The 22,212-nt window shown below is 51.7% G+C and overlaps 2 protein-coding genes across 7 annotated transcripts; one reads left to right on the top strand and one right to left on the bottom strand.

Moving 5' to 3' along the window:
- GAPDH (glyceraldehyde-3-phosphate dehydrogenase) lies at positions 1 to 2,906 on the top strand (the record flags this gene model as incomplete). Its single annotated transcript, XM_021396570.1, is given in 10 exon segments — positions 1 to 100; positions 386 to 492; positions 577 to 667; positions 852 to 967; positions 1,069 to 1,150; positions 1,318 to 1,469; positions 1,600 to 1,678; positions 1,934 to 2,017; positions 2,160 to 2,257; positions 2,608 to 2,906. Coding segments are annotated over 10 exon segments (979 nt in total), but the record flags the coding sequence as incomplete, so codon positions are not given.
- IFFO1 (intermediate filament family orphan 1) lies at positions 5,761 to 22,182 on the bottom strand. 6 transcript variants are annotated; one of them, XR_002438541.1, is made up of 11 exons: positions 21,604 to 22,181; positions 17,840 to 17,900; positions 17,662 to 17,757; positions 17,393 to 17,533; positions 16,943 to 16,951; positions 16,313 to 16,497; positions 15,306 to 15,426; positions 14,712 to 14,807; positions 14,423 to 14,553; positions 13,909 to 14,187; positions 5,761 to 6,125 (listed from the first exon to the last, which is right to left on the bottom strand). XR_002438541.1 is itself a non-coding variant. In XM_021396551.1 (10 exons), exons 1-10 carry the CDS (start codon positions 22,143 to 22,145, stop codon positions 14,085 to 14,087), a joined length of 1,482 nt encoding a protein of 493 aa, XP_021252226.1. In that variant the 5' UTR covers positions 22,146 to 22,182; the 3' UTR covers positions 13,193 to 14,084. The 6 variants fall into 6 exon arrangements, 3 of the variants coding, with proteins under 3 accessions (XP_021252226.1, XP_021252238.1, XP_021252231.1); XR_002438540.1 differs by lacking the exon at positions 5,761 to 6,125 and adding an exon at positions 8,071 to 12,172; XR_002438539.1 differs by lacking the exon at positions 5,761 to 6,125 and adding an exon at positions 13,193 to 13,781.

Below are 22,212 nucleotides of genomic sequence, written 5' to 3'. Positions count from 1 at the left end.
ATTTGGCCGTATTGGCCGCCTGGTCACCAGGGCTGCCGTCCTCTCTGGCAAAGTCCAAGTGGTGGCCATCAATGATCCCTTCATCGATCTGAACTACATGGTGAGTTGCCTTGCAGTGCCCCCTCTGGGCACTGCATGCACCTTGCCTAGAATGGTTCGGTGGCGCCAGAGGCTCCCCTAGCTCTGCTCCCCTTGGAAGCCTGGCATGGGGCTGCAAGAGGGTTAAGAGAAAGAAACGAGGCATAGTGGTGCATACCTGGGAGTCTGGGTAGAGCTAAGTACAGAGCAGCAGTTAAGCAAGGTTACTGAAAAGCTGGAGGGCTGAGATTGTGATGGGAGGATTGCATCTATGATGTCTGACCTTTCTCTCCTCTCTCCCTGCTAGGTTTACATGTTCAAATATGATTCTACACATGGACACTTCAAGGGCACTGTCAAGGCTGAGAATGGGAAACTTGTGATTAATGGGCATCCCATCACCATCTTCCAGGAGTGAGTAGCTTTCTCCTCTTGCCTCTCCAGAGGATGAAAGTAAGTGCCATGCAGAGTAACTCCCATGGTTTTGTCCCTCCTCAGGCGTGACCCCAGCAACATCAAGTGGGCAGATGCAGGTGCTGAGTATGTTGTGGAGTCCACTGGTGTTTTCACCACCATGGAGAAGGCTGGTGTAAGTAGGCCACTGTGGCCCTTGGGAAAAGGGTTGTCGGTGCTTATTCCTGTGGGTCACATCTTTATCTACAGAGTTCTTAAAGGTGGGGAGGAGATGAGGTTGTCTGAGGATTGTATTGCTTCTCAGCTGTCGGGGCATTCTGGGTTATTTAATCTTTCCTTTTTTTTTTTTTTATTTTCAGGCTCACCTGAAGGGTGGTGCTAAGCGTGTTATCATCTCAGCTCCCTCAGCTGATGCTCCCATGTTTGTGATGGGTGTCAACCATGAGAAATACGACAAGTCCCTGAAAATTGTCAGGTAAGGGAGAAGGATGCTCCCTGGCCTGGAATTTTCACCAGGTCTCATTGCACCTATATACATGCGTTGTATGTGGCTGATTTGCCTTCTTTCTTCCCCAGCAATGCCTCGTGCACCACCAACTGTCTGGCACCCTTGGCCAAGGTCATCCATGACAACTTTGGCATTGTGGAGGGTCTTATGGTAGGTCTGGAGCTTGATGCTCAGGAAGGTGCCCTGCCCCCACATCCCTCATGTGTGAAGAAAAGCATCCATATGCCCTGCTTCCATTAGGCTTGGGAGGAGGTGCTGGGGATGCTTTCTGTGGAGAACAGTGACTGCCTTCTTACTTTGGTGCTCTCTTTCCCTAGACCACTGTCCATGCCATCACAGCCACACAGAAGACAGTGGATGGTCCCTCTGGGAAGCTGTGGAGGGATGGCAGAGGTGCTGCCCAGAACATCATCCCAGCGTCCACTGGGGCTGCTAAGGCTGTGGGGAAAGTCATCCCTGAGCTCAATGGGTGAGCACTGTCCTTTCTGTGTCAGAAGGAGGTAGGGGCCAGTGCCTGGCTGGCTCCAACATTTTGGTAGTAGAACAGAGTGCTGGTAGAGGGATGCTCATGCTGTTCCCTGCTGACATATTTCTTGCAGGAAGCTTACTGGAATGGCTTTCCGTGTGCCAACCCCCAATGTCTCTGTTGTTGACCTGACCTGCCGTCTGGAGAAACCAGTAAGTGTTGTGGACAAGGGTGAAAAATCTTCAGGCTTGCCTCTAAAATTCTTTGTACCTGGAATTACCCCTTCTGCATCCTTCTCTTTAATAGGGGGGAAAAAAGAAGTATTTTGCTGAAAATAGCACCTGATATGCATGGCTAGTGCTATGCGGTTCCCAGTGTCTGGGCTGTAGCTGTTTATATTCTCCACTCCTACACTGCTGACACTTTTGAGATGGGATCTGACCATCTTAACTTTTGCCTTTTTTCAGGCCAAGTATGATGACATCAAGAGGGTAGTGAAGGCTGCTGCTGATGGGCCCCTGAAGGGCATCCTAGGATACACAGAGGACCAGGTAAATAGTTTCTATGTAGGTGGTGCTTGCCTCATTTTTGTGATGGTGGCAGTCTTGTTGGGTTGCTGTTCTTGACACTTCTGGTTCAGGCTGTTAGCATCTGTAAGGTGGAAGAGTGCTTTACAGTGCCTTTCTGTTCCAGGTTGTCTCCTGTGACTTCAATGGTGACAGCCATTCCTCCACCTTTGATGCGGGTGCTGGCATTGCACTGAATGACCATTTCGTCAAGCTTGTTTCCTGGTATGCACAGCCTCAGGGTGTAGGGGAGACTGGGCGGTAGAGACTGGCAGTTCTGGTGCAGTTCCATGCTGTTTCAATTCATCAGCACGATCTGATGATGCACAGCAACACAGATCATTGCAGAGTTCAGGTGGCTCCAGCATGTGACAGTCTCTAGTGAGATGGCTGAATATCTGAAATGGCTGCAGCTGCCTTCCCTTAATGGAAGGCAGATGGGATGCTGCCTACTTTATAAGGAGTGGATGGGAAGCCTTCCCGTTCAATTGTATGGGCTGGGTGGAAGAGCAGTAACATGGAAAGGGATACAAGGAACGGGTCAGTGCTGACAGCGCTTCTGGTTCCCTCCTCAGGTATGACAATGAGTTCGGATACAGCAACCGTGTTGTGGACCTGATGGTTCACATGGCATCCAAGGAGTGAGCCAAGCATACAGCCCCCCTGCTGCCTAGGGAAGCAGGACCCTTTGTTGGAGCCCCTGCTCTTCACCACCGCTCAGTTCTGCATCCTGCAGTGAGAGGCCAGTTCTGTTCCCTTCTGTCTCCCCCACTCCTCCAATTTCTTCCTCAGCCTGGGGGAGGTGGGAGAGGCTGATAGAAACTGATCTGTTTGTGTACCACCTTACATCAATAAAAGTGTTCACCATCTGAAATGCCTTGTGTGTCATTGGGAAGCAAAAGAGAATTCGACTAATGCTTTAAGATGGCCCAGCCGGCCTGGCTTTAACTGCTGGCCCAGCAACTCCTGCAAGTGCTCTTGCAGTGCTCTGTGCTGCAAGCCCTGGCATCGGGTGCTGGTTTGGACAGTTCTGGTCGTGCAGAGGCATGGAGCTGTCCTGGGATCTATGATCTGTAAAAACAGCCAGTGCCCAGCTCCACTGAGTGCGAGGCTGCTGTGCATGGAGCTGTGGCATGCCTGCTGGCAAGGGAAGGACTCCTGCCCTTGAGCCAAAAGGTGTGGTGCAGGGCTGTGACTGGAAGACTGCTGCATGGTGGAATGGAAAGCAGCTGTTCTCCATCCACCCTTCCAGCTCTCTGGATTTTCTTGTCTGATGGGTGTGTGCAGAATAAAGTGCTGAGAAGTGATTTTGCATTTTGACTTGGCAAAATGGCACAACCCAGGATTGTTTATTCCCCCTTCCTTACTAGAGATGCTACAAAGGGAATTTTTCAACTACGCAGCTGAAAATGAATCAAACCATGCTGGAAGAAATGGCTGCCTGGGGCCATGCCTGCCATGTCTGAGCCCTGTGTTCCTGTGATGGGAGCTAGGATTAAGCACAGCCCTGACTGTAGAAGCAGTGGCAACTGTAGTCAAGCTGAGCAGCAAATCTCTGCAAGTATCAGCCCTCTGCCAGGAGCTGCCTTACCTCCCCGTGAAAGCCCTGAATGCAGCAGGGCAGGAGCCTACCCTGGCTGATGAGTGGTAGGGTAGATAAGCAGTTCACTACCACCAAAACTGCAGGGCCTTCCTTTTTTGTTTTTTAAATTGCTACTGGGGCTGGGAGCTGCATCAGAGGTGCTGCATTGCTCTCTGCGGGAGGCAGGTTGGAGCTGCTGCCTGGAGATGGCTGCTTTTACAGCCTGACCTGGGGCAAGGACTCAGGCTGGAGGCTCTCCCACAGCCAAGACATGTGAGAAACACAGGGCGCAGTCTCCTGGAGCTGCTTATCTCTGACGGTGGAGCTGCGTGAAAATGAAACGTTCGCTGCAGTAGAGGGAGATGACTCAGAGTCGCTTTCCTTAGAGGAAATAGGTTGCATAACCTGTCTCTGGACTTACAGTACGAGCAGCTCATTAACTCCGGGATGGCCTCAATACCTGGCTTGTCCCCTAAGTGTCCTGATAGGAGCTTTAGGTAACTCTGGAGTGAAACTGCAGCTGCTCTTCAGCTTTCAGCTGTTCTAGGGGTGGCCAGGGGCTGCCCTGCTGAGCAGGTGGGACGCTGCAGCGCAGCAGGCAGCCTACAGCCCCGCCAGGCTAACAAAGCGCCCTGTGTGGGTCCCATCCTGGCTGTAACTGCTGTGCTTGGTGCTTTGAATGGCTGTCCTGTGTGCTGCTGACTGCATAGTTGTGTGCATGCCAGTGAGATCCTTGTGTGATGATAGGGAAGTGCTGAGAGGCTGCAGAAACACCAGATGCCTGCAAGCAGGAACATTTTAAAGAATCACCTTTTTCATCTAAGAAGCCTTCTGTTTTCCTGAGCAGGCTACAGCTGCCTGAAAAATGCAGTGAACTCACGCTGTTCATCAAGAAAGCCCTATCGAGTCACTGTGGGAGTGGGGGCAAATTAATACAACCTGGGGGGGGAGGGAGGGGAGGCAGAGTACCTGTTGTTCTGAGAAACAATTGCTGTGAATGTTTTGGATATAACAGTTCATTCTGTTTTCATTAAAACACCGTATCAACCTGTTCACGCTCTTGCTGGATGTTCCTGTAAGAAGGATACAGGCAGCGAGGTGGAACAAGCTGGGAGCCACAGAACTTACAGCGCGGTAGCTCAGGTGTGGTAGTGAGAGGGTGCGTGGGCAAGCACGACGCGCAGCCCCAGTCCGCTGGAGGCTCGGTGCACTCCCTCTCCCCCAGCAGCTCCCAGCACCTTCCCACGAGTCCCAACGGGTTTGCACCCAGTCGCTCGCCTGCAGATGGCACCACAGCAAGGAGACAGGCAGCAGAGCCGGGCCGCCGCTGCGCAGCCCTGTTCAGGAGCTGCAGCCCTGTTCTAAACATTGATCGAATAATGATAAAAATACATATTGTTATTTTGAAAGCTTGCCACGGGGATAAAGAGGGGAGCACTGCTGTTGCGGCTGGCGCTCTCCCTGTAGCGGTTCTCGACTCAGCAGAGGAGCTCTGGGTTTGCTCTTTGCACATGTTGAATGAAAACTTGCAGAAAAGATCAGTGGGGAGGCAGGCTCTTGGGCTGACATAAGGAGGCTCTGCCCACCAGAGGAGCTGGAAGCAATGGTGCTGCTCTGCCAGGCCAAGCCAGCTGCGAGGGCAGCTGCAGTCACCCAGAACCCACGCTGCTCTATGAGTGCCCAAGGCAGCCAGCTACATCTAGGGGTGCTCAGCTGCACCTTTTTGTCTTTTCGAAGACAGAGAAAATTCAGAGTGAAGCTGTGGTATAGTAATTAGCAGTGCTTTTAGAGAAAAAGCACTGCTTTTTATGGCAGTTTCTAATTTCAAGAGAGAGAATCTCATCGGCATTTGCACACCTTACCGTATGTGCATTGCTTCCTTAAGAAATGGCGGGGGTTGTTCTCAGACCTTCCCAAGATGTCAGCAGAAACTTCAGCCTTAAGCAGAACGTTATGTAGTGAAAACCATCTTGACCAGACATGTAAACTAACTAATGCTACTGGAACATCACACCAAAATGGAACAAAACAGACACTGCACGAGCACAGTAAAAAAGTGTTGGACAGCCACACATACTCTACTCATAAAGTAAACCGGTTGCTGAGCACATCACTCCAAAAGGCTTGTGCAAGGAAGATACGGGGCTCAGAGAGAAAAGACTGCGAGGCATGTATTGGACATTTGTACAAGACAAACACCTCCAATGACAGTGTTCCAAACTCATTGTAACAGATGCCTTTCACAAAACACAGCTTCACGACCCAAAGTCACAGTATGCAAACAGCACTGTGCACACGGCCACTCACAAAAGCAGACGTTTTGGCAGAACCAACCTGCCCACATTTTGGCAGTCTTACTGCATATACACCGCAGAAACTAATAGTTTGTTGCTTGCTCTGTGAGCTGAATACGATCTCTTACTGCAGGACAGCTAACTTACCTCCGTGTATTATCTTACTATAGCAGTGTCATCTTCTTGAGGGAATTATTTTCAATTATTTGTACATCTCCTAGAAGAAACAATAAGTAATGTGTTATACTTTACTGCATGAGACTTGAAAAGACAGCCTTCAAAAAGCAGTAGCTGTAGTCAAATGAAAATAGAAGAATTCATAATCAGTAGCAAATTAGATGTAAAAGAGCCTAAGAAGGCAGGTTTTTAGGACACAATATGACAAAAAAAAAAAAAAGTATTATTAAAATCTTTTTCAAATGCATCTCAGACACATCTCAGACCAAAGAGCCAGGAGATGGAGTGGGAGCAGATGAAGAAGGCCTCAGTAGGAAAGTAAAAGCAATGCTTTTGTCATCAGTAGGGGTATTTCCAGACAGGAGATTTTTTTCCCAGCAGAGGTGAGGCAAAGACACCATTGCTGACTGAATGTTGGGACTTGTGGACATGTCAATGCCATGAGGAACAGCAATCTCTCAGTGCCGTGTGTCAGTCCCAGATGGCCTTGGGCATAGAATGGATGAAGAGTTAATGACGCTTGTCATTCATCACACACGTCAGCCCCGGCACCAAGGAGCAGGAATTTACAGATGTGATGTAGGTTTTAGAAAGGATCTCCAAGGAGTTCAGAAACCAACAGTAAATAACGGTTTGATCTCTGTATCAGAGAGCATGAAGAGTCAGACAGCACCTGGTTGGCGGCAAGTCAGTGGGCAAGGATCTGTGCTGCTTCCATTGGCAAGAAATCATGCCTCCGAGATCTGTTTGCACCCTCGGATGCATTCATCAGTGTGATTGCCAGTAAGGGTAAGCTGTGTATTGAAGAGCAACTGGATTTGAAAACCCTCCAAAGGCAGTCTGCAGTCTCCTGATTTTAGTTACCAGGCTGGGTGCTGGTGCTGGAACCCAAGCACACCCAGAAGTCTCACTGAATACATATAGCCTCCAGACTCCCCGTCTCCTCGCTGTCCCCATATGCCTGGTTAAACAGCCATCTACATCATCCTCATGGGCAAAAATTCTCCTTCACCCGCTCTGAGGAACAAAACAGACCGAACTTTTCACTCTCAAAGCGTTGTTCTCTAGCCTGGAATCAGAGTTAGGACTCTCTGCTCCACCTGCTCCAAAATCTGATGCAAACAAGGACAAAAGACACCAATGCCACACAGAAACAAAGATTTGTACAGATCTCACTGGCTTCAGTGTCTGGCTAAGCACTCAATGAGACTGCTCTGACTTTATAGAGCTCCTGTTGTCCCAGATATGGTCACACACTATTATTTCTTGCTCTTAGATTTATAGCATCGCTTAAACAAAGCCAATGCTTTAACTTGCTTTAAACAAATAAATTAAGAAAATATATTTCTATACATGTCAGCATTTTGATTCAGGCATTTACCCTTTATTAGACTCTTGGGCTATCATCCCTACCTATAAAAAATGCTAAAAGTCTTGTCTGTCAGCTCCTCGACCCTCCATGTCTGTGCACTGTCCTCTCTCCTGATTTTTCCCCTCGTTCCCACTGGTCTCTCTCTGGTTTCCACATACGGGTTGCCAGGCTCATCACTTGGGTCATTTGTTCATCTGTCCACTCTGTCTTTTTTAAAGGACCCTTCCTCAATTCATCTAATTGACATCAGTAAACCGTGGATTTCAGCAGCCAGCGCTTTTCCATCACCAACAAGACCAGGGTGCTTTGTAAAACAACTGCTGCAAAAAAAGCAGCCAGAACGTTGTGCTTGTTCCTGGGATCACTCTTTCCATTGCCCTGAGCATCCCCCGGCACTGCGGCCTCCTCACAATAGCAGAGTGCTCCGGGACGCCCATGCCTGGAAATGGAGAGTGCTCCTCCTGAGATAGTCCCGTCAAGGATCCTCCTTGATTGCTAATGGCCTGGAAAGTGCTTCATCATTCCTCTGTGACTACATTCTGCTCTTTCCAAATACAGAACAGACACAGCTGATGAGTACTTCTTTTTTTTTTTTTTCCCCTTCATTTAGGTCTTTTTTTTTTTTTTTTAATCTCAGTCAAGCAAAAGGCTCATATTACTGCTAGGATCGATTTTCTTTTAAATATAGCTAGAACAACTTGTTAATCTCCTTAGCGATCCACCTATGGATATTCATTCTTCAGGTCATCAGCCACTCGCATATCTATTTTTTATACATCTCAATTATTTTGTCATCCCTGTATTCCTCCTCCTTCACACACAGTCACTGCAGCTGTTACAAAGTTTATTTTCATTAAGGTCTTTTAAAAATTATTTCTTTTATTAATACTTTTTTTCTGCGATGTACTTCTATCACATGGCCGGTTACTTGGGGAAATGTTTTACTGAAAGCTACCTTCTCATGCATACTAAATCACAGCTTTTTGGGTAACTGGAAAAACTCTCATCTTTCCAAGGATGACCCATTTAAACAACTTTGCTAATGCTTCCCTTAGGAGAATTCCTAAGAAAAGGCTACATAATAATCATGCACTTCTCTATTACAGTATTTTTCTCCTGGGCAATGGCTTGATTTGTTTGTCAATCCCTTGTCTTTAGGCAACCACCAATTCTAACTTAATCTTCACCTATCATAAGGCCATCTAAAATCCTTGCCTTACTTGGGCATGCCATCGTTTGTAACTCAATGAGAGGCTCCCCACGGTATAGCATATTTCTCAGTAATCCCAGCCAAAGTCTCCCATGACAGCATAATTTTCCTTTCCACATGAAGCAGAGGTACTTAAGAAATAATATATCACTGTGTTTTCTTCCATGATTTGGGATTAAATAAAAGACCCTTCAATGCCTTAACGAATACGTGTGTCAGATTATACTGTTTTGCTATTAGCTCTAGAAGGAATGTGATTTTTAGCACAGCTTGCAACCCCAACTCATGCTTTCACTTGCCTATTCCTCCTTTACCAAAGGGCTTCACTGGTGAGCTGGGAGTTCTACAATGTGATGGGGAACTTCAAAAATGCCAGTTAATCACATTTCTTCCTGTCCTGAGAGTTTCCAGTTCCTTTTGTGCGTTGCCCAGATGCACAGTCTTCTGCAGAAGCTGAAACTGCTGCTGCTTCTCATTTGCTGTGACATTGGTTCAATTTGGTCATTGCAGCTCCTAGTGGCTGCTCGGACTCCTCTTCATAGTGTTACCTTAGCATTTGCTCAGCTCTTTTGGCTGCTTTCCAGGTTATGAAATCTATACCTCCTCTGCCAGAGGACCTAGAGTATCTTCTCCTTATTACTCATCTGAGACAAAATGTCTCAGTCGTTTAGAAAATTCACATCTGAAACATTTCTCATTGTCTCATACATCCTTCAGAAGGTTTTCATTGGTGACTGGACCCCCCTTAAGCTGCCTCCAGCCCATTCAGCCCTCCTTGCTGCCTTCCCATTATTGCCAGCTTTAATTCCCACCAGTAGAGGTTTGTCAGCTGACTTCATGAGCCCATCCATGCACCATACAGATGCATTTCGAAGGAGACTGCACTCCACTGTCTTCTATGTTAATTCTGACCTCTCTTCACGTAGGAGTGGAGCTCTTCCTGTAGAAGACCTCAGCACAAGTCTGCAGCACCTGTGCCAGCTCTTAGGGTGACTCAAATGTGCAGATGGAAATCACAAAGCTACCGACACAGCTAGTGCTCCGGTGGAGGGGTCTCAGCATTTGGTCTAGCTCTACCCTGGCTGACTCACAGCAGGAATTTAAAGGTGGCCTGCCACTAACTCCCTGCTCTTCTGCAGAGCTGGCTCACAGATCTCCCCTTAGAAGATAACCACCACCACCTAAACACAGAGAGACTGGCCTTCTCAAGAACAGACTAAGCTTCTGTAGCAGAGGTATACAGCTTAGGAAAGCCAATCTCCTAGTTCAAATCTAGAAACAAGAGTAAGCTTCTGTACAACTTTCATCGCTCCCACCCTCCTGGCTTAAAACAAGATAAATAGAATATTGAACAGGTTTCCAGGGAATCACAAGCTGCTCCAGTGACAGCTGTCAGCATCTCATTCAGGCCATCTAAGGAATCCTGAAGCAGAAAAAGCTAACTCACACAAAGCTCATGTGGGGCAGGGACAAAGAGCCCTCAGAGTGATGCTGGGGGGGATGTGTGGGACTGCAGTTGAACAGACAAAATCAGACTCTTTCTGTTCTGAGATTGATCTAAAACAGATAGGACTCCGGAACAAGCAAAGGGAGGGACAAAGCTCAGTCCTGCAGTACTGTGGTTGGGCAGCTGAACCCTTTCTAGAGCCTGCAAGAATATCCCACATCCACGTGATGAAGCACAAGGCGGGTGATGCTCCCTGACCTCTCAGTGGGCCCACCTTGGCAGCCAGGATTCTTTGAGATGAGAATTCATCCTTCAGACAAAATAGGAAAGGGGAAAGAGAAGCTGCTCTGCGTGTCACAGGATCAGAAACACCTTCAGCAGGGGGCATTCACTTCAGCCTTACAGCAAAACGCCTGGCATCATCTGCTGAAGGCCCTTGCCAAGAGGCTGATCTCATACAGTACAGGAGCCAAGGCAGAGAACTGCCTCTCACTCCAGCTCAAAGGCTGGCAATGTCCCCTGGTGCCTGATGGAGGCAGGATGCTGACAAATGAATATATCCCAACCCCTGCATCAAGGCAGGGCTTTTATGCCAATCCCACGGCTGATAAAAAAAATGTTGTGCCTGTCCTCAGCTACACACAGTAGTGCAAATGTTGGAGGGGGAGAAGCCATAGCGTGTTCCTAGGCTGCTCCAACATGGAGTTCTGCAGTGTAGGGAAGCTGAACCAGCCCGCCTACATACTCAGAGGGAGGACCTCGACATAAGTTCAGTGATATGACTCCAAAAAGGATGGTCTTCAGCAGGCGCTCATGTAGCTGACCAGACAGCAGTCGCACCTGCAGGGTCCTGAGGTGGATGCTGACAGAGCGACTGCCAGATATCTTGCGCCATGGGACTGCACTCATCAAGACACATCCTGCTTGGACTGCACTTGGGCGATAAACATTCACATTAATGTACGGATGCTGCGATGGGACTTTGTCCCCTGCTTTCCGAGGTCTGCTGTGGTGGTGCAGTAAGGACCAGACTAGGCTCAGCAACAACATGTTCCCGGTTCAGCTGGAAAGAGCAACTGACCTGCTCCTCCAATATTCATTTCATCAACTTATCTGCCAGGTTCACGATAGGAAAATGGCCCCTTCATCCACTGACAAGACGCCCCTGGAACCAAGACTTTGAGAAAGACAGGGCCAACCAAACGTTTTGAATGAGCTGTAGTCTGAGGGTAAATGAGACGTGATCACCTGGGAGATGACTACAGGTGTTCACAAAGACCAACCAGCCCAGACCCGGGTCTCCACCAGAGTTTCTTCTGATACTGCTTCCTGAGCCAGTGCTGCTGCAAGGTGTCCTGGAAGAGGGATAAGGTTGGGGCATCAAGAATCAACATGGTGCTGAACAATTCCTAGGCACCACGGTTCCCAGCAGAGCTCATGCCAAAGAAAAACAGGCTAAATATTCCTCAAAGAACAGACAAGAGCCCACAGAGTAGAATTAAATCAATAGAAGTACACATCTCCTCATATCCAGTATCAAATATGTGGGGCCACCACTGGGGGATAGGCTGATGCAGGGCAGATGATCCAGCTACCACTGGAGGCTTTAGGCTGTCATTGCCATGCTGAGAAATGGCTGAGGCAAAGAATCAGCATTGCACATGCTGACAGTAAGATCTCATGGGCTTTCATCCTGGTAGAGAACAGAGCTTATTACCAGCAATACAATTCACCATCTTGCAGAAACGTCCAGAGGAGATCTCAGCTTCACAGCAAATGGAATTCTGATCAACAGTGTCGGACTGGGACCTCCATGTGTCCTGGCACACAGGTGTCTGACAGCACCATCTGAGCAATGGCTTTTAGAGGCAGAGATGTTGGTCCGTCTGCACTTCATGCTCAAAATCTTTCAGCATATATTCTCTACAGTCCTGTGGTTTTCTTAAGCAGCGTGGACAGATCAGAAGCCAAGATATGCATGCCATAGATTATGCATGGGGAGAGACAGATTCCTCCAGCCAGGCAGAGATCTCCGCATCAGAGAAAGGGCAGAAAATGCTGCAAGGAAACATATGGGAAAGGGGATTGGTATAAACCAAAAGAGCCTTCGGGCAGGAAAGAAAGTGATCCCTGAGCTACTGTGTGTGAGGCAACATCACTCAAAAGAAAAAAATATCAGATGAAAATATTTGCTCTGTTTTTCATTCTTTTAGAAAGCAAAATTCAAAGGGAAAAGAAATGGAAACAACCAGGAAAGGTGTATCTAACCAGACAGTTCACCTACACTGGAACATCAACATGTGCTGCAACGTGTCTTGCAAGTGCATGCAGAGGACCTCACCCTGCTTAAATGCTGACCCTCTGCATCACAACACACAAATGTGCAGGTGCTCTGCTTAAGTGGCACAGCAGCAGTTAATTACACAAACCAATCTAGCACAGTAAATTGTCACATCCCACAGCCCCCATTTCATCTACCTTACCTAATCTTACAAATGATCCAAAAAACTTCTACTGTGATCTACTTTTATCTTCCCTTCAGGACCTTTTGCAAGAAGTGTTTTTCTTTGGAGCTTCACCTGCCTTTGCTGTGCAGCCTGGGTCTGCTGTTCTGCAGACAGCCCTGCGAAACAGTCTCTCTACAGGACACCTCTCCCACCCTACTGGACCCAAAGATCCCAGTAACAAGGGGGAAGGGCAAGGCCCACACAGGTAAACACTACAAGAGATGGTAGGACAGGGATGCTGTGGTGATGCCCATGTTGGATACAGAACTGAGGATGGGTAAGGAGATGGTCCAGACACATTGGCAAAAAGCTGATGTGGCAGAAACTAAGCTCTTAGATGGGAAAGTCTGCTAGGCACAAACCATGTTCAGCTTAGTTTCCTCCATAGGAACTAAAATCATCCCAATATCTCAGCACTGCTCATCAACTAATCCCAGCCTGTTAACCAACGTCTTAGTGCAGTTGGGGTTTTTTGATATTTTTAAATGCAAAGCAGGAGAAAGCTGGAGTGAGGATGCTGGCCTGTAGTGAAGGGGTGCAGACACACTGGAGGAAAGTGCAGTAGCGTCAGTGCAGATAAAACAATTGGGTTCACATTTATTTTTAGCCTGGAGCCTGGCCCACTCAGTACCAGCATTACATGCAGCCCTTTGAGGGCCTGTAGCTGCCAGAAGAGGGATCTTGCCGCCAGCACCTTCTGAGGGATGGAGCACCCTGGGAAGGCCACACTGAAGTGGGCCTGGTGTGGGGATGGGCAGAGGAGCCCTGCTTCCAGCAGTACAGCCCAGCACCTGCTGCAGCCCAGTGAGAGCCCACGCCTGTAGGAGCTGTAGAAAAGGCAACTGTCCCGTTTAATGATTCCTGGTCTCCGTAACAAACGTGCCGCTGTCACGCAGCAAAGCAAAGTGCATGGTGAGCGGGACTCAGTCCCTGCTCCGAAGAAGGAGACAGTGGTGGGGCCTGGCACAGCTCCAGGGCAACCCCGGTGCCCGGGGAGCAGCAAGGATGGGAAGAGCCCCAGGCTCGGTCCAGTTGGCACCAGAGTCAGGTCCAGTTTGCAGAGATGTACAGCTTGAGTTCGGCTTCTGCACGGCGCGAGGAGGACCAGGGGCAGGTCGGATATGCCAGGACAGAGGCTGGAGGAAACGTGTTTGCAGGACCTAGGGACAACCCCTGGAGATCACTGCTGTGGCAAGTTTGGGACCATCCTGCCTGAACCACAGTTAAACCAAAGCAGGGGAGAGGAAGAGAGAAGGGGCTGGAGGTGAGCAGCCCGGACAGGTTTACCTAGCCATCAGCAAGACACCTGGTAGCAGGGGAGTCTGCCAGATGCCCCGAGGTGGAGGTGGGCCTGGGCAACAAACGTTTACCAGCGGCTCTACGTCCCTGACAGTCTCTCCCAGCCGCAGCTCAGACACCTCTCAGCCAGGAGCGGGGGGCTGAGGGAACAGGGCCTCTCCTCATTATCTGATGGAAGCATCGCTGGGGGGATCGCGATCTGACTCCTCACTCTCCTCATTGGGGGCTGACTCGCTGGTGGAGGCTGGGGTGAAGGCAGGAGACTTCCTGTAGAGAAGGATAAAGGCAGCGGTCACGGCCCTGCTGAGGGGAAGGACCAAGCACATCTGCTGTGCACGGGCAAGCAGAAGAGAAGCTGAAATACCCTCCCTGTGGGGTCTGTCTCCTCCCCACACCACACCACACCAGGATGGGGAGTACTGGCCATGCTTCAGCTCCCACTCACCACCACACTGGCTCCAGTCCCTGCTCAGCACACAGGTATCCTGGCCCTCCAGCTCACCTGTCCCCAGACTGGGTGATGAGCCGCCGGCAAGTCTCCATCTGCACATCCAGACCTCGCTTCATGCTGCACATCTCCATGTACTCATGCAGGTGCCGGTTCATATCATTCTTGGCCGTGGCCAGCTCCAGCTGCCAAAGGAAAGCAATGCAGAGATGAGCCTAAAGCACGGTGCAATGCAGAGCAGGGGGCGCAGCCAGATCTGAGGCTGCCATCCCACTGCTGACAGTTGTTTCCTCCCTCCTCCAGGGACCCGCTCCCCCATTTCCACCCTTCCTCCTCCTTGCACCTCTATTTGGTCGATGGTTTCCTGGTACTCCTTCTCACGGCTCTTGAACAATGACTCTGTGTCTTTGATCACCTTCTCCAGGCTGTCATCCTGCTGCTGAGGAGAGCAGACATCATGTTTAGAGGCAGAGAGGTATTCGACATGCAGAGCCAGAGGGAAGAGAGACTGAATCAGAGAGAACTGGCAGCACTGAATAAAGAGGAAAAAGCTCACGAGCAGTATGGCTAGCGTGATAGACATGAGTCAGCCCTGCAAACATGGAGCAGAGAGATCTGAGATGTGCCATACTGGACAGTAAGCACTTCAGCCTAGAAAAATCCCAGGAAAACCCAGTAACTTCGGCGAGAATAGCTAATATCCCGCACACTGACTGTGTCCAAGCATAACATGTCCCCAGAGGATCAACAAGGTCCAAAGGTGAAGACAGCAGAGCCTTTGGCCAGACTTTGCGGCCACAGTTTGGGCAGAGTTGCTGCCCCAGCAGTGGGCAAGCCACTGAATGAACACCTCCCAAGGCTCAAGCAGGACTGAGCACCCCAAATAGCATGCACAAGCCCCGGGCTGAAACCAGAGAAAGCGTGGCTCCACTGTTACCTCCCCCTGCACCTCTGCAGCTGCAATGGCATATCCGGAGAAGTCCTCCCAGAGGAGCAGTGTCTCTTCCGTCTCCTCCCACGTGAGGCTGTCACAGTCATCTTCAAAGTCATATTCCCTCCTAGGGGCAAGCGAACAGCATGTCAGCACAGTGCAGAAAAACTCTTGCCATGAGGACAGGCAGAGCACTGCCAAAAACCTCGCCCTGGCTTGCAGGCAGGGCTACAGCTCTCAGATGTCCGTTCCTGGCTGAGCTCAGGCATGCCCCAAACCAACAGCAGATGGGGAAGGGGCCAGCTTTACAGTCAGAAGCCCCAAAGTGAGGTAGCGACTCACAAAATCCAGGAGGAGTGGTGAGAAGAGGGGCATGGCAGGGGGAAGATGGCTCAGCACTGCTGCTCAGCAGCGCATGTCACCTGGGAGGGCATTACCATGGAAGCGAGGGCACAGTGGAACTGAAACAAGCCTTGTGGAAAAATACATTATCCTTGCTGTCCCTGGGAGGCCATGGGGCAGGGAGTGGGCTGGGAACACCTCAGGACAGGAGGGCAGGGCTACAGATGGCACTCAAGCACCAAAGCAGCATCCTCCCCATGGCCACGGAGGGCTCAGATCCCGGTCAGTCACTCTTCTGTGCAGCCACAGAGCACAGGGCATAAAGAGCAGCCCTGAAGGAGCTCCCACCTCAGCATCGCCCATAAAAGAAAGCAGCAGACTAATCCCATCCCCTACTCCCCATCCACCAGCCTGCACATCCAGGGCACCCATAGAGGAGGCCAGTGCCTGGCAGGGTGGAGAAAGCCAGAATGACCCACACCACCGGAAGGCCTGCTCAGGAGCACGGCCCGCAGATGTGGCATTGCTTTAGGGCTAACAGCACAAAGCCACAGCCTGCAGCCAGGCTGGCCACGCATCAGTTTGTGCAGCAGCGCTGGGGTTCAGCACTGCACTGGGCTGGGCTGCTTTAGGTGGCGGGGTCAGCTGGAGTGAGGCCAGGCCACACTCACAGCTGGTTCAGCATCCTCTGCATTTCCTCATTGATACTCATGGCTGTGGTCTCGTCCTCTTCTTCCTCATCGAGCTTTCTGGAGGCATCACTCTCTGACAGTGAAGTGTCTTCATCGCTGACCTGCTTCCGCTCCCGCTTCCGCCCCATCGAGGCTGGGACCTTAACGGGAGACAAGTGCAGAGACTACAGAAACGAGGCCGGGTCCGAGGTCAGGAGTAGGCAGTTGAGAGGAGATGGAGGGAGAAGGAATGGCAGGGGACAGACAGACGGGGAATGAGAGAAAGAAAGAAAGGAAGAAAGAAAGAAAGAAAGAAAAGCGAGAGAGAGAGAGAGAGACGGGCTTATTATGATCAGGTTAAAGATGGTGCAATGGATAAAATATGGTTTTAGCATTTTCTAAAATTAAAACTAAGCAACTGAAGATGGAGTCTATGAATCTGATGAGAAAAACAATGTGATTTTATTGCAGAAGAACTCAAATCACCCACCACCCCAGACCAGAGACAGAGGGAAACACAGAGACAGGAAAAAAGAGACAGCCTAAATAAAGTGAAGTATGTCGATATTTATAGTCCAACCTTATAGAAAGTTTATAATTTGTACAGTTTCTCAACTGAATGAAACTAACCAGTTGCTTCTGTAGGAAATAAAGATAGAAATGCAGCAACATCCAGAAAGAGGAAAGAGACAGAGACAGAGAAGAGTGACAGAGAAGATGACGGAGAGGGGAAGGGGAAGGAGAGAGATGGAGTTAGAGACAGACACTGGAGCCACTTGTCTCCCTCCTGCAGCTGCTGCCCTATCTCTGTGGCATCCCAGGGCCCAATGCTACACATCAGCAAGAGGTTGAGGGGACTCGATGCCCAAAGCAACACTTGGAGCTTTCCACTCTGTGCCCTTTCAACTGATGCTCCCAAAGCACATCATCCAAGAGGGACAGAGAGCAAGGGACCACAAGGAGCACAGGGCAGGTGATGAATTGCCTCTCCTAGTGGGGTTGTGTTGCTGCCTCTTCTACCTCCTTTGGGAACTCTCCTCCCCAGAGCTGGCTGCTGAGCCTGGGACGGGCGCATCTCACCTGAAACATCTTGATCATGTCCTCGCAGTTCCGCTGCTGCGCCACGTCGCATAGCTTGGCAGTGATGTCAATGCGCCGGCAAATGTCCATATCCACCTTCATGGCCTTCTCCTGGATCTTGGTGTCCAGCTCTGTGATGTTCTGAACCCACAGTGACCAGCACGGCACCACAGAAAGGGGACAAAGGAGGAGGATTAGACAAGGCACATGGCATCAGAGTCTCCATGTTCCCGTGGCAAAATAACTGCCTCCCAGGGCTACGGACTCACATTGCTCATCAGTCCCTTGAAGACAACGAGCTCTGCCTTGAGTTGCTCCACCTTCATGGCCAGTTCCTCCTGGCATGCTTCAGCCTCCTGGGCTTCCTACCCCGGGGCAGAGGGAGGGGCACACATTAGCTCCAGTAGGAGGCAGCAGGGAGCAGGGCAAGGGGGCAGGGGTGCTCACCTCCTGCAGCTCTGTGACTCTGTCCTGAAGCTGGACACGAACCGTGTATTCCTCTTCCCATCTAGGGCAAGAAATGTGCTGCTCAGATCTCATGCCACAGGCTGCTGGAGAGAACAGCGTGGCAGCTGCTCCCCCCACAGCCATCCCAGAGGGGGCAAGGATGGCAGCGGGGCAGAAGTCAGAACATGCCCAGAAATATATTGCCATTTGTTTCCAGTTGGCCACAACTGCTAAATGCCCATCAGTCCTCCTTGCCACAAACCCAGCCCCACAATGCTCTCCACCAATCTCGTTTGGGGCTGGCCGTGGCTCCCTGCTTTGTGGCAGGGGGAGCTGGGGACACCAACACAGGCCCTGCACAGCAGCTGCTCTGCATGCCCTGCAGCCCACCAGCTGCTTTGGCCACCCACAGCCCCTTGGTCTTGGGTTATGTTCAGCTTCAGCACGTGGGAATGGGCTTTGGGCTTCCCTGCATACAGCAGAGCTGCACCCATCTACATTGTATTTGCGCAGTTCAGGTTGCCCAGAAGCACGGAACTCTGTCTAATATCAGGTTACATGGCCGTGCAGTACTTCAATATGAAGGTTAGAATAAAAAATATTGTTTTGTCCTGCAAGGAAGCGTGACAGACCATGCCTTTGTATGCCAGCTTGCAGCACGTTAGCCCACAGATGGATTGGGCTGGACGGTGGGTGCTGCGTTAGGCTATGCACCAAGCCCATGCTAGTCTGTCTGTGTCTGCTGTCCAGACACGTCACCCCGCAGTGGGCCACACCATATTTCTCAGCCATGAGCTCATCACCTTGGGTTACTCTGCGGTGTTGGCCCAGCCCCCATTTGGCTGGGAGGCCACCAGCTGCACAGCCATTCGCTAAATGATGGTCACAGAGAGCAAATGGGCTGGTACATGCCCATGGCTGTCCCACACAGAGCAGGATGCTGCAGGGCCACTGCGGTGCTGCTCCAGGCTCCTTGGAAAAACAGGATTTCTCTGATAAAATAAAATTTCTCTGGAAAAGCAACAAGAACCAGACCCTTCCTGTGCTGGGATCTCTGGCTTCTGCTTAACGCTTGCAAGCACCACTGACCCAAGCTTTTAACGTTGCACAAGGACATGCAAAACTTCTTCTCTTGCTTGCAAGTGTGAAAAATAAATCCCAAGGACTAGGAAACCAGAGAGCTCCTGAAAAGCCCTCACTCTCATCACCCTAGGGTATGAAGATGATGCCATGATTTGGGAGAGCCCTGAATTAGGCATTTCTAAGCTCTTACAGCTGGCAGTGCTTTTCCTTATTCAAACAAGGAGAAAGCATGCGGCCCTAGCATCATGGGTTTCATCCCACTGCTTCAGAGGGGGAAGCAAAAGGGTTTTCCATCCCTTTGTGGGAAGAAAAAGACAAAGAGAGGGAAGGAGAAAGTTAAAAGGTAGGATTTTCCTTATATGGGAACTGCTCAAAAAAGGCCTCTGTCCCCAGGGAGAAGATGCATTCCACCACTGAAAAAAATTGTCAGCGTCTTTCAGCATTGGGCTTACTTGCTCTGTTGGTCTCCACCTTCCTCTGGCCTCTGCACAGCTCAATCTGCCAAAGCTCTGGGAGAATTCATGCCACACGGATGCCGTGGAAGACCAGCAGAGACCATATAAATGCTAACTTAATGGCAGAAAGTAAGAGGGATGCACACTGTAAGTGACAAATATGCACGTTCATCCTTTACAAACCTCTCTCTCTCAGGCTTGTCTCCTGCCTGGCTCGGTTTCCCTGCTCCATCCTGCAATGCACCACTCCTAATTATAACCCGGCTGCATCACCGCACCCGGCCTGGAGCAGCCAGCAGTCTGCCAGGCCGCTGCCATCTGTACCAAAGCTTTGCTGTTTGGCCCCAGCTTGCCGCCACCCAACCCCGTCACCACAGGGATGTGTGTCCCTCCCACGCCACCAGTCTACCCAGAGGGAGAAGGCAGAGAGCATGTCCCAAGCAGCAGGCAGAGGCAGCCACCCTGCTGCTGACCTCAGGCCACCAAAGCCGGGGACGTGACAAGTTCCTTTGCCAGAGCCACCTCTACTCCCACACAGCAAGGGGGACGTCAGGGCTGGCCCATGGTGCGGGGACAGCATGGAAACGGGATCCTCCTCTGCCATCCCCCATTTGGGACCCAGTGTAGGAGGGGGTCTGGGGGTGGGGTCTGCTTTCTCCTGCCCCTAGTAACACTGTCCAAAAATAGATCCCCCCCAACAACATTGGCCCGTGGCCTTCCTCACCGCCTGTCCCCAGCCAGCAGGCTGCACCACGACCCGCTCTCCCTTCTGCCCAGGCTTCAGCAGCACCAGCAAAGTGCAGGCAGGCACCCCAGGCCCCGCAGCTCACACACCCAAGAGGTGCTGGCATCCCAGCTGGGTATCTGAACACTGTCTCCCATCCTTCTTCAGAGCTCTCTGCTTTTCCTCTCCCAAAAGATGGCTCCACTCCCTGCTCAGGTTGCCCTGACACGGCATTAGCTCCCTGCTACCTGATCTAAAAACAGTGAGAAACAAGGGCTGCCTGCCCTGCAGAAGGAACCCAACCCCTGCTCAGTGAAAAGCCCTTAGGTGCACAGAAAAGGAGTAGCAATTAGGAAAAAGATGAGACGTCAACTCACTTCTCATATGTCTCACTTGGTGCTTCAGATCACCAGCTGTGCGGCAGGAACGTCTGCCCAGCCAAAGCCTTACCGAGCCAGAAATGCAAGGTATCATCTTGGGTCCCAAGCCCTGACTTTGGCACCAGATCTCACAGCTCCAAGGCGCAGGGCAGCAGTATGCTTTAAGTGCAACATTTTGCTCCTTTGGTTATTTAACAGTGTACTTTACAAGTCTCCTGCAGCATCACAGAGTGATCTCTCCTCATCCCAAGTCAGCGAGCAGCCAGCAACCCACCCGCACTGCCCCAAGCCTTGCTCCAGCTGCTGCCTGGTCCCATCTCGTGTGCCGCTCTTCAGATAGCCTCACCCGCCAGCTTGGAGCACAGCGCTCCAGGCATGGCACAGAGAGGCAGCCACCCGGCACAAGGGAGGCCGTCCAGCCACAAGATCAGCGCACTTGCACTGTGCCCTGCTCCAGAAGCATGCCGTGCTGCAGCTATGTTGGTGCAGAACCCCGAAGAACAGGGCGCTCCTGTATCTGTTGCCACTTGTGGGAGCACCCTGGCAGTGACTGCTGGGTTGCAAAAGTGAAGGAAAGTGAAGGAACAAGGAAAGGGCCCAGAGAGCCAGCCCCCTGTGTGCCCCCAGCTCCTCAGCACACCTGCACGCACCCAGAGACCTCCTGGCACCCAGACCAGCTCCGCTTCCTCACTGCTGCACCCTCACCTTCCTCACCCACTTGCCAGCTGCTCCTCCTTCCCAAATGCTTCCAGATGCCCTCCCTTTCAGAACCCAGCTTCTGGCATCCTGCTATTTCCTCACACTCTGAGCCCCGGCCTGGAAAGGCATTCCTGGTCCTCACACCAGGCTGAGAAGCCAGAAAGCACAAGGTCAGCATCCCAAGAGGTCTCAAACAGCAGAAGGCGAGCAAGAGCCCGGCTGGTCCAGGGCTGGATCAGACGATCTCCAGAGGTCCCTCCCGACCCCAACCACTCACTCTGTGAACTTGAACCTAAACGCAGAGGGATGCTCTCTGGGCCTTATCACGCTCACCATTTCTGGGGTCCGCTCTTGCGAGGCGAGGACCGAGGTCCCGCTGCCAGCGCTTCCCCACCCGGCGCCCGCGGCCCGTCCCCCGCTCACCTGCGCTTGTACTCGTCGCGCTCTCTCTTCACCTTGGCCAGCACGTTGTAGAGGGCGCGGATCTCGGGAGTGATGGTGTCGATCTGCACGCCCACCCCGTCCGGGTGGATCCACGAGACCCCCGGCCCCTGCACCAGCGTGGTCTCCGGCCCCGGGCCCAGCCGGCGGGCCTGCGAGAAGGACCAGATGGTGCCGGGCATGAAGCGGGAGGCGGCCGAGAAGGGCGGCGGCTGGGCGGGGGCGCCGGGGTGGCAGCCCGGGGAGCCCAGCGGGCGGGCGGGCCCGCAGAGCGCGGCGGGGCGGCCGGCGGCCAGCGCCAGCCCCAGCGGGCGGATGGGCCCCACCAGGCCGGTCTGCACCGCTTGGTCGCGGCGCGGGGGGCCGCGGGCCCGGCCGCCCTCCTCTAGCGCCTGCTGCAGCTGCTTCTCCAGCTGCCGGTTGCGCCGCTCCAGCTCGTGGACCTTGGCCAGGAAGCAGCGGAACCGCAGGTTCAGCGTCTTCAGCACGCTGATGTTGGAGCCCAGGTCGTTGCGGAGGGCCATGGCGGCAGGCGGCGCGGGGAAGGGGCCGGCGGCGGCCGGAGGCGGCGGGGGGCCGCGCTCCGCCGCG

The sequence above is a fragment of the Numida meleagris genome, chromosome 1, assembly GCF_002078875.1.
Source record: "Numida meleagris isolate 19003 breed g44 Domestic line chromosome 1, NumMel1.0, whole genome shotgun sequence".
NCBI classification, from domain to species: domain Eukaryota; kingdom Metazoa; phylum Chordata; class Aves; order Galliformes; family Numididae; genus Numida; species Numida meleagris.
This window is presented reverse-complemented; position numbering and strand designations above follow the sequence as displayed.